This window comes from Chamaea fasciata, unplaced genomic scaffold, assembly GCF_029207755.1.
Source record: "Chamaea fasciata isolate MVZ Bird 193981 ecotype frontalis unplaced genomic scaffold, bChaFas1.0.hap1 SCAF_1, whole genome shotgun sequence".
In the NCBI taxonomy this organism is placed as follows: Eukaryota; Metazoa; Chordata; class Aves; order Passeriformes; family Sylviidae; genus Chamaea; species Chamaea fasciata.
The window spans coordinates 25,845,089-25,857,231 of record NW_027094086.1 but is presented as its reverse complement, the minus strand read 5'-3'; the positions used below and the strand labels follow the sequence as shown (position 1 = coordinate 25,857,231).

At 38.7% G+C, this 12,143-nt stretch overlaps 1 protein-coding gene across 3 annotated transcripts in view; it reads right to left on the bottom strand.

Annotated features, from left to right (window-relative positions):
- The window catches only part of NBN (nibrin), a 32,710-nt gene extending 20,843 nt beyond the window's left edge, over positions 1 to 11,867 (bottom strand). For 2 of the 3 annotated variants that reach the window (XR_010720031.1, XM_066179075.1), the window contains exons 1-7: positions 11,736 to 11,867; positions 9,793 to 9,926; positions 8,018 to 8,163; positions 6,587 to 6,746; positions 6,067 to 6,170; positions 1,936 to 2,053; positions 1,474 to 1,664 (exon numbers count right to left, since the gene is read on the bottom strand). Coding sequence is in view for 2 of the 3 variants with exons in the window: in XM_066179075.1 (XP_066035172.1) it covers positions 1,474 to 1,664; positions 1,936 to 2,053; positions 6,067 to 6,170; positions 6,587 to 6,746; positions 8,018 to 8,163; positions 9,793 to 9,926; positions 11,736 to 11,766 (884 nt within the window). In the remaining variant the exon portion in view is untranslated. Of the gene's footprint in view, positions 1 to 1,473; positions 1,665 to 1,935; positions 2,054 to 6,066; positions 6,171 to 6,586; positions 6,747 to 8,017; positions 8,164 to 8,530; positions 8,549 to 9,792; positions 9,927 to 11,735 lie in introns of those variants that run through there. The other variant, XM_066179085.1, reaches the window with a different exon arrangement.
- Positions 11,868 to 12,143: the final 276 nt, after the last annotated feature.

Genomic DNA, 12,143 nt, shown 5'->3' with positions numbered 1-12,143 from the left:
ACAAATGGGCACAGGTAAAACAAAGTACAAAATATTCCATTCCTCCTCAAAAAAAAGAAAAAATCAGTCTACACTACAGTTTTTTCCCAACAGAGTAAGTCAGCACAATTAGCCTTCGTTTGAGCCACGTCCTACATGTATTAACGCCCGTGTTTCCTGCTGCTGGAGCACTGTCTAGCTCCAGTAATCTCACCAATACATCTCTCCTTTCCTGACTTTTGGCCACTTAAACAATCATGCTCTATCTCTGATTCAAAAATATGTGAGAGACTTGAAAGATCTGACCACTTCCTTTAAGACAGGCACCCTTCCGTCCCCCAATCTTTCAAGTCATGAGGACAGACTAAGTACTGTCTTCTCTACCTAGCAGGAAAATTTAGGGCAACTAGGTTTATGTGTTAAGGATTGAGATTTTGTTTCATTGCTTTAATAAAATAGCATAATGATAATTCTAACATCTATAATGTTATAATGCAGTCTGCCCTCTCAAACAAAACCTACCATCAAGACAACAACTAATTTTCATTAAACAGAAGCTGTTCTTCAAAAACACTGTATACAATTACACTACAATGAACCACATGACCTGAAGGTACCATGTTTTCTGCTTTTGATGAAATATATATAATCAATACAATATCGTAAATTATCTACTTTTAATTCTTAGAATATATTAATTTTAACTTCTTTTAAAGCAGAAGAGGATACATTAATTTTGACTCTATTAATTTAGAATATATTAATTTTTAATTCTTAGAATATATTAATTTTAATTTCTTTTAAAGTAGAAGAGAAACTACTTGCTGTCTGTAATTTTAAAGCAGCTTCATTACAATGAATTTTTGTAGAACTGGTTTTACAAAAAATAATAAAAAGAGTAGAAAACAGAAATTCCATCAAATCCTCACGGAACTGCCAAGTTCTTTCTTTACTGCTTCACGAAGTTTTAATTACTCTGCTAAATACAGAATCACAAAATCATTAGGTTGGAAAAGACCATCAAGACCATCGAGTTCAACCCATGCCCCAACACCTCAACTAAACCATGGCACCGAGTGCCACATCCAGTCTTCTCTTAAACACATCCAGGGATGGCAACTCCACCACCTCCCAGGGCAGACCATTCCAGTACTTTATCACTCTTTCAGTAAAAAACCTTTCCCTAATATCCAACCTGTATTTCCCTTGACACAGCTTGAGACTGTGTGTTCTCACTCTGTCAGTTGCTGCCTGGAGAAAGAGACCAACCCCCACCTTGCTACAACCACCTTTCAGAAATTTAAGAGTGATAAGGTCACCTCTGAGTCTCCTTTTCTCCAGGTTAAACAACCCCAGCTCCTAAACAGGTAGAACAATGAAAAAATGCCCTCTTTATAAGCAGCCTCCTGCTTAAATATGTATGTAAACACCATGAGGAAGTCTCTGTAAAGTTCTGAAATCACCCTACCGCTGTACAAGAGAACAGTGCTGCACCTTTCCAAGACAGTCAGAATGGAATCAGTCCAGTTTGTCAGAGAGTCAGATCCTGAGATCTGAGAGTTTATCAAACCCACATCAACTACACAAACTTCAGGAGAAAGTAGTAAAGGCATTTCTTTTCTTCCTTCTGTCATCAACTTTACTTCCCCTCCTCCAAGAACAACTGCCGGACCCAGTTTCTTGTGCTAAAAAGAGAATACAAATAACAAAAAAAAATCTTAGAATGCAGCGAGTTTAGAGAATACAGAACTATCAGCATAGTGCTTCTCACTGATGCACTACTGTAGATGTAATATGTTCTTCCTCCACATTTTATCTTGCTTAGGCCACGGTACTGTAGGATAAATACACAGAAATCCTTCTTTCCTCATGAACCCAGAATGAGTGCGATTTCAGGGTGAACAAACCTGTACTTAGCCCCCCCCGCAATATTTTTGCAATGTAAAGCCTAATTACCTGCTTGGAAGTTAGAAATACGAAAGTTTTTCCACTGAATATTTTTTTCCTTTCATGATGCTCAGATAAATCCAGGCTTTCACTGCCAATGGAAGGCTCATCAACCGGAGGGTAAAAGCTGCAAGAACACAAAATGAAAATTAAAATTCAGATTCGTTTATCAGTACTGACTCATAGTCCTTTCTGTTTTATAGTAAAATTCTGAAGTCAAAAACCTGCATTTCTCTGTTAAAACTATTTACATAAATCATTTTCAAGAGATTCTTAAGAAGAAACAGAGCCCCTAATTCCTCAACATCAAAAATCAGACCAAGACTTTCTACTCCAGTAACTAAGGAAACACTTTTAGGAATGCATTCAACCAAACTGCTGTACACATATCCACACCCTTACTAACAATACTGACAAACAAGACTGCAACTTCATTCTCCACTTACTCTACATAATAGTAAAACCACACAAAATTGGTCATCTTGCTTCCTCTACCCTCCGTGTGGGGACAGTCATTCTCTCCTACTGTGTCAAGAAATTGCGTCCCACCACACTCGAGAACAGCCTATAATATGACAGCAGACAAGGACACTTTTCTTGCTGGTGGGATAGAGAACTGAAGGGATTCACTCTGCAGATCCTCTGTTATTTTGTCCAATATAGGCAAAAGTGAGCAGGAGTTTACCTAGGAGACACATTAGGCAAAAATAAAACTCCACCCTGAAGGCCTAAATTCTATCCACGCTCTGTGACAGCTCCAGTTAATGATGGCCTGTCCAGAGCACAAAAAGCCTCTAGAGTTAGGACATGCATCTAACTAATAATTTCAGGACACTTACAAGATCTTTGAGCCACATATTCACTGCTACAGCAGTTCTGACAGAGCAAGGTGAAGGCATATGTCAGAAAGAAGGGAAACTATAGGTCAATTTTAACCAAACTATACCACATCTGTACCCAAACAGCTGTTTATGTACATAGTTTGGCTGATCACAGAACTGCTTATCTTTAGTCTGATTGCTGATTATTTATCCTTTTCATACTACTATGCAGGAAAAAAAAAAGATGCTGCAACACACCAACAAATTTGGTTCAATAGCAATGATTGCCAGATTCTAAGGAAGAAACATACGAAATGCTGAAATATTGACATTTTGGAAAAAATTAAGCACCTATAAACAGAAAAACATCCCTCAAACACTGTGAATATTCATATAGTTCAAGATGAACACAAAAATAAGCACATAAATTTTCTACTTCACCCAAATATGCAATTCAATTATGACAGGCTAAAATGTGCTATATAGTTACAGGTGCATTTAAATTGTCTCCATTCTTATGTTCTTCACAATCAATTCTTCTAACTTTATGTACACAGTGAAAATCAAGCAACCTAAATCCACCAGATTTTGAAAGGTATTTGATCTATTTCAGCAGCCTATTCAAATCTGTATACGAAAATATTGTTGCATTGAAATTGAACAGATATGATAAAGCCTACTAATTTGAAGTAAAAATAGGACAATTCAGACTTTAGTTATTACGCCAGAAGATTTCTGATTGCAGTTCCCATAGAGACTGTTATTAACCTAAGATAAATAACAGGGACTAAGTCATCTTTAAAGATGAAAGGACAAGTAAAAGCCGAAAAACAACAGTTTTCACTACTTTATAGTTTCATTATAAATACATGTATTTAGTTATACATAGTGTATATCTATAATATATATATATATTATATTTAGGATTATAATTTCTTTATTAATACATTTAAAAATCTCTGGTTTTGGATTTCAGCAAACAACTTTAACTGATGATTGCCCCCAAAAAAACCAAAAAAAAACCAAACAAAAAAAAACCCAAAACCCCTTTTATTTTCTTTATAATCTCTAGTGATCTAGGCTCAAAAGGCAACAGTATTTTGCAGTCAGGATCCTGAAGCATTCCTCATATTTGGCCTCATAAGCTTTTAATAGTAACGCCATTATCCATAAAAGATCCTCTACAACCTTGAATCTCTCAATAAATAGATCTTGATTCTTGGTGAGTTTCTGTTAAAAACTCTGTTACTTTTCTTCTTTTTTAAAGCCCTGCACTATTGACATTGGACTGCAGTAACAAAACACATTATTTCATACAGGACTGCACTCAGGCAGCCATTTGTGAAATCTTCAGATTTTGTTTTTCCTTGCACAGGTTGCCAGAGAGTACCAAAGGACTGGGGTAACACCATAAAAAAACTCAAGCAAAAAGTCCCACATTCATATGGGAACTGCAGATTTGCCATTACATGAAGTCTTACTATAAACAAAAAAAAGATGCTTTAATTATTCTTTTCTTTTTAATTTAAGATGTTTCCCTAGATGGTTTGTGAGGGACCAGCTCTACAGGTATAGTAACGATTGAATTAACAGTGTCACACAGTTATTGTCATCACAGTTATTGACACACAGAGATTGCCATCTCAATATAATTTCCCTGTTTCACACCCAAACCAGTATGACCCCAAGCTGTCTGGTGTCCTGTGGCTATACTAGCTCAGGTCAGCTCTACCTGCAGTGCACAATATTGAGATTCCCAGTCGAAGTCGGAAGTGTTTTTGGAAATTCATAGCTGCTAAGTTAATTTCCAGCATTATCTCACAAGCTACATCTCAAAACCACAGACTATTTAAAATACAGCAATTATTTTAAACATAGATCTGTGTATTACATCAGCTGTTTCATTTAGCTTGATGCAGAACACTCTTGGAAACCTACATAATCTGTATACTGCCAGTGTCACTACCTTTAAGGCAGTTCAGGTCCTCTCAGCATCTTAAAAAGTTAACAAAAATATTTCAGAAAGGTAAACATATCCATCTGCCTCTTTTTTAGGGAGCACTTAAAAGCCAATTATACTGTCACTTCTGTGACAGAAAAGCAATGCAGAAGTTTAAGTAGAAGGGAAAGTTACAATTCATTCAGATTCTCCTTTTCTTCTGAAACTGAAGAACAAATGAGTTCTCCACTCACAGATGACTGATTTGACACATTACATAAACCCAGCTAATGTAAAGCAGCATCTAGAAACTAAGTACTTCCTACCAATTGCTCCAGACTGGTATCTGTATTTTTCTAACATGGTAGTGTCATGTTCTGGGAAATATATTTTACCACATATCAAGCCCAGCTTATTGTGAATCCTCTTGGTTTTTTTCTATTTCCATGTGTGCACCACAAGTTTATTTAGTATCTACCCAGCCTCAGCCTTTAAACTATTCTACCAATGGCTAATACCACACATACTAAAGAAAATAAATTGCCATTTTCTAACATATACACATATTTATGCACATATAAATGTGGGATTTTCTCATCTGTATAAACTATGTTTTCATAAAGCAAAAAACCAACCCCCAAATAAAACACAAAACTCTCCCTTTTCAAGGAAAAATGAGCAGCAGTATGGGCTTAGATGAAATTGTCACATACAATATTGAGACTATTTTACATTTTCTCATATTGAGAAAATAACCAGAAGACTCACTCTGCAGTATTTATTGATTCCAAATTGAGAATTCCCTTTTGAAGTTAATTTAACCATGAAAACAATGAATATTTTATTCTCGTTTAGTGAGGGCAACGCACATTAGTCTCACTTCACCTCTCAACAGATAATTAAAAACCTCTTCTATTTCAGAGAATTCAATGGTCAGGCTAACTCTGTTCTGACCAAAGTTTACAGTAAATTTAGTAACTAACAGCACACTGGAAAAATACATCTATGTAATGAAATAAAGTTGATACAATTTCTTTTATTAAAAAAGTGTCATTTCTATATTTTTATGTGTCAATTCCCAGAAGTGTTTGAAGCAATACTTAAATGCCAACAAAACTAGTTCCTTTTCAGAGACAGTAACATCTCTTAGCATAGAGTCAATCCCAGAGCTCATTTTATAACTCTAGGGATGGGAACAATAAAATTGCTGTTAATCTGCTGATGAAATTGTTAATCATACTAAGCATTCCTCCACAAATAAAATTACTGTGAATTGCATACTATGTCAAAAATTATCAGATAAATGTATAGTTATCTGATAATCTAACTCACATAAATTTCATTCTGCAACACAGTAAACACGATGATTTGGCAACTTACCTTTCATGATTTGGCAACTGTTGCCTGGACTGAATAGCTCTGATTAATTCAGAAAAAAACTCTGGTTTTATAATTGGTCGAGCACAAATCAAAGCACATATAGTCTGAAAAACCAGAAAATACAAATTCACTGTATAGAAAAAGTTCAAACAGAATATGGTTCAACTGATATTAGCTTTTTAAGACCTAAGATGTGGAAAATATCCAACAAATAAAACAATACTGATTTGTGTTTCTAGGATTGTTTTGCTTCTAACAGCCTAGCTTTTAATTGGTGTCTTGATTAGTATTATGAAAATGTAGAAGGCAACTGATGAAAATCACTAAGTCTTCAAAACTGGCTTTTTTTTTGTTTTCTTTCCCTTCAACCTCCTGTTGGCATACACATCTTCTTAACTTGAAAAAGAAGAGTTGACTACAGTTGTGTAGAGAAGAAAAATCTTGAATAGGCATAGAATTGAATTAGCACTTGTGGGAAAACTGCAAAGCAATGCCAGCAACAGGCAAAAGCTCAACATACCTTCACAGTGACTTTTACTGAGACCATTACAAGGTGGGTACATTCTTTTGTCCATTCATTCACTACAAAGCCTCCAAGCTGCTGGATGGCTTGATTTAAAGCATTTTTCTGAGCTACATCTAAACATGAGGAGCAGACAACCAAAGGTTCATATTCCACTCTGCAAAGAACAAGAGAATTGCTTAAGTTAAATCAGCCAATCATTATGAAGAACAGAGCTGACTTAACTATCACATATGTATCTCACGGAAATCTGAAGGAAAAAGAAAAAGACCCATACTCTAATTTAGATCAAAGCAAAATCTTGCTGCTTCAAAATTTCCTGAAGAAACAAAATACTAATTTCATTTCTGAAAAACTACTGACAATTTGACCTGACGTCGGAAATATTTCTAGGGACTTGTGGCTCTTTTACAGACATCACAGAGATTAGTGCTTCAAGAATAGTGCAAGGTCTTGGAATAGCAAAAGAAATTTGAGTGGGTGCCTCCAAAAGCAGAAGTATGCGCAACAGGAGCGGTCACCAACAGATCAACACTTTAAAATACAACTGTAATAAAATGCTATTTCAAGCAACAGTTCCCTAACGTTTCCATTATCCTCGACCATAAGCCTTTATATGTATTTGAGATCTTCCATATCAAATTATATTATTTCATTTTCAGATTATTTAAGTTTCTTTCTACTTTGTAGACTTTCTAGTACAACAGCCATGATGTATCTGGTCTGATGGTATGATTCATGTATCATGGGTCAGGTATGTTTACCTAATATATATATAAAAAAAATTATGGTAGCAATTGGAGGAGAATACCAAGTTTTTCCTAACAATAAATAAATACCAGCAGCATTGATAAAACTGAGTAAAATTTTAAGGCACAAAGCCACCTTCTGGTTACTTTGACATTGATTTTAATGGTCATTAGACTTTTTCTATTTATCTGCTACTTCAATTCCAGAAGTGCTTCCTATAAATAAACAGATGCCACTGGCTACCATGTTAAATTTGGAAAAAAATATCAAGTTGGGTTCACATCCTCCTGCAACATCAGTTCTTTTGTCATTACATTATGAACAGCTAACAAGAGCTCTGACAAACTCTAAACCTTTCACCCTTCTTTTCATTTGGTGTAGGATTTTGTTCTTTGCCTAAGGAAGCCTAAAAATACTCAGTGCACATGACATATCATCTTCTAAAATGCCAATGCTTTCTTATCTACAATCTTCATCTCTTAGTGTCAAAATAAATTATGTAAAAATATAATGGAAAGCTATTTCAGAAGCAGGTGTGGAACACAGGCAAAATACTACTCATCTCCTTTGCTCTCTAAAAACTCATTGCTGTATCACTTGCAAAGTAGCATGACGTGCTTAAGTGCTTTTCTAAAAAAAGTAATTTTCTACTTGATATTTTATAATCAAAACACTTACCTGAACTTGCTCTCAAAGACTCCAAAGTTGATTCTGTCACCAGACTGCAAAGACACTGAAGCACCATTGAGTTTTGATCCATTAACAAAGGTACCATACTTAGATGTATCTCTTACTGTTAATGTAGGTACTGAGGGAGACTGACTCTGAAAAAAAACATAAATAAGCCATTATAGTTTATCAGAATGAGACAGCTCTATCAGAAACAAGTTACTATCACTGTGGATCAAAGGAATGGATAACTAAGAGGCAGCCCACAAAATACCATCTTAAATAAAGACTTTGGACAATGAGGCTTGCTATACATAATTATTTATCTTCTGGTTTTCACTGAAAAGGAATGGGAGAAAATATACACTTTTTAGCTTTAGAACTTTTGTGCTTCTTACACTTAGTCTTTTTGGAGATTACACTTCGTCTTTCTGGAGACTGTGTATAGCAGTCATTCCTTGGCCCAAAGACTGAGCTAGTGCAATTTAGCAAGGCTCAGAGATTTATAATGTTTTTACCTACCATTCAGTTCTATCCTGGGCATTGGGCTGAATAGTAAGTAAAAGCCTAAGGTCACCTGAGGACACTTTCTTGCACTTCCTTCCATGAGGAATGCGAGTCTTCCCCAAACTGCAGGACATGGGAGACACCAGCATCCCTTGAGAAAAGGTTAGACACTGTCAGATTCCAAAAGTGCTTCACAAGCCAATGAGAACACTGACAGCCTGTTTTTATGAAATTCTGCCATGCAGTTATATGCAACTTCACAGATAAGGTTGGGAAGGACCACTGAAGGTTATCTAATCCAACCTGCCCGTTAACACAGGTTTCATTACAGCACCCTACTCAGGATTGTCTCCAGGCTCCTTTGGAGTATCCCCAGAGACAGAGACTCCACAACCTCTCGGCTCAGCACTCTGTTCCAGTGCTGAGTCACTCTCACAGTGAAATTCTTACTCATGTTCAGGTGGAACTTTCTGTGTTCCAGTTTCTGTGACTGTCTTTTCTTCTATTGTTTGGCACCACCAAGAAGAGCCTGGCTCCATCCTGTTGACACCCTCCCACCTACTGACAGACACTGATGAGGGCCCTTCTCAGTCATCTCTTCTCAAGGCTCAACAGGCCCAGATCCCTCAGCCTTTCCTCACAACAGAGATGCTCCTCTGTTATCCCTCAGTATCCCTCATTATCTTCATAGCCCTCTGCTGGACTCACTCAATATCTGCAGCATTAAAGGGAAAAATATATTTTACATATTTTATTTTAAACACTACATAAGGTTACAAAAATGGAATTTCTGCTGACTGGCTTTAAAACATCCATAAATGTCACAACACTTAGCCACAGTAAATTAGCTGATTGCTAATTCTCCTTGGTACATTTTTCTTTTCCATGCCCTAAGCAAAAGCAGAATTAATGAATGTGAAACGAAACTGAAACTAAGTCTGCAGTAAAACAACTAAGGCACTTCCCAGAACCTAAAATTTGTCTGTGTAATGAAACTTAATTGCATTATTTTCCTGCTATGATTATTTTAATACAAATTCCTAGTGAATCTGGGATAAAAGGAAGCTTGGACTACTAAGACATAGCCACTAAATTTCTCAAAGAACATAAACAAATCTAAGAGCGAAAAAAAAATCAAGATTAAAAAAAAAGACAGGTGATCAATGGTTCTACTCCAAGCATAAAACTGGTGATAGCAATATGAAAGTATGGATGGTCATGGGTGCCTGAATTATGCCCACAGGGCATTGCTAATGCAGTAAATGGTGGCTACTTACAGGGCTTGTTTCAGGCCGACTCACGGTCAGAACTGCGTGACTGCGGCTGATGGACTGATCATCCTGAATCAGAATTGTGCAGTTCTTGCGTCCAACAACGTATTCCACACCACTCAAAAGCCGATACGGCTCTCCTGGAAATAAACAAGAGACAGAAAAATACCAATCTAGAAAAAAACACCAGAATACCTGAAGCACATAGGAGAGACACAGAGAAGTTTGTAGTGCATCTAAATGTCACCGGTAGGGACATGAAAGAACCACACTCACTCAGGTTCAGAGGTGAGCAGAGAAAGAGGAAGTTTATTATCATTTGTGATTTAAATAGGATTTGGAGTCTGGTCAGGGATTGGTAGATGAGAGGAACACCTTTCTGACCCTAGTGGTCAGTTCACCAGTCCATCACAGACTGGAATGAAAACAATCTACTTGTTTATGTTACATTGGTAAGAGACTCCACTAGAAATATGCAAACAGTCATCAGAAGGCTAAAGAATCAGGGCGACATCTAAACCTCAGCTTTGCCCTGCACCAGTTATGGTCAGAGCATAGTGCTAATAATGCCAAGGCTGTGGAGTTTATCCCTATGTGTGCCACTCACTTAAGAACAGGACTCAATGATCCTTGTGGATCCCTTCCAACTCAGAATATTCTGCGACTCTGAATTCTGTGATTCTGATTATGCTGACTAGAATTATGCATTTAGCTTATAGAGGAAACCTTTTTCTTTCTTGCTTGCTTCCTTGCTCAATTATAAAAGGATACATTTTACAATAAACAAAAGTGGTGGCACATTTTTTCAAGGATAATATATTTTTACCAGAACTTTCTTGAAGATAAAGTGTAATATTTAGAAGAAAAAAAAACCACAATGTAAGACAGGTTTTCTAAAACACCTTTGTAAAGGTGTATAATTTTTTGAGGTTACATTATTTATTCACATAACTGATTAGGAGGTTCAGAGGAAAATGTCCTCCTAATGAATGTAAGGAGATCTTCATGTAAATCAAGTTGACACTCAGTAAGTTCAGTCCCTGACCAATGGTCATTCTTTAGCTTATGCTTTGTACCTGTCACCTGGACCCCTCGGTGGCTTCCCAGTGAATGGCCTGACTCTCTCCCAAAGATGTGGTGCCACAGGTCAACGGAATCAAAAATGATTCTTGATGAATATGAGTAAGTACAGATAAATTCCTGTTATCGACCCTGGCAAATAACTTTCCAAATATGAACTGAGCAGAAATGATCATTCTGAATAGAAGGAAGAGCGTTTTGATTCACTCAAGAGCCCTCCAGGCATTAAGAGGAAAATCATTTCAACAAGATTAGGTGCTGTATCCACTAGGAAATAAGCATCCAAAATTTCCTCCCAGTGAACCAGGAAATAGAGAGTAGATGCAGTTGTGTTTGGTCTGTTCCTTATAAGCATAATAAGTGTATGTAATATATGACACCTATTACTAAAGCTCCTGTGGACAAGGAAACGAAGAACAATATCAGAATATAGTTTCAAAACTCTGCATGCAAGAAACATCAAGAAGTTCAACACTTGGTCCTTGAAACATCAACACAATATTTAAACATCGTTTCTGAGGCTGGTGCCCCCGTAAACTCTCAGGTATTCCAATGCAGGACTCTGTAACCTGCAGCACTCTAAGACATCCCACACAGGTTCCAAAAGAAGCCCTGCTAGATACAACAGGCGCTGTGGTCGGCAGTGCTCCAGGGAAATACGGAGGCTTCGCCGTGGACGAACGCCCAGAACGACAAGCACTCAGACCACCATCGGCCCAAGGCAGCACGGACACGCAATCCCGGCTGGCGCCAGCCCTATGGAAGCCAACACGCCGGAGACGCGCGCAGGCGCCGGTCGGGGCGGGGAGGGGGCCCGCGGTGCCGGGCCCAGCCCACCAGAGCGGCGGCGGCGTCCGGCGCTCCCTCACCTTGTCCTGAGGCGGGCACCAGCTTCCACATCCTGGAGCTCTGCCCGGCAGCCCCCGGCGAGCCGGGACGAGGCCGGGCCGGGGAGAGAATATGCCGAGATCCGCCGCCGCGATCCCGCGCGCCGGGCCGGGATAAGGGGAGGGCCGCGACCGCGGGCGCCGCCTACTGGCCGCGGGCAACCTCTGCAGCGGTGGAGCGGCGCGCGTGCGCGGGGTGGGGCCGGGCCGGGGCCGGGGCGGGGCAGAGGCGGGGCCGGGACGGACGCTCTGTCGCCGCTCACGCTTGTGCCCGTGTCGCAGCCTGTCCCCTTTGCCCCTTGCCTGCATGGGTCGGGGTTGGCATCTCCGGCCCCGGGGGCAGCTTCTCACAGGAGCCACCTTTGTGGCCCCCCCGCTACCAAAGACCAG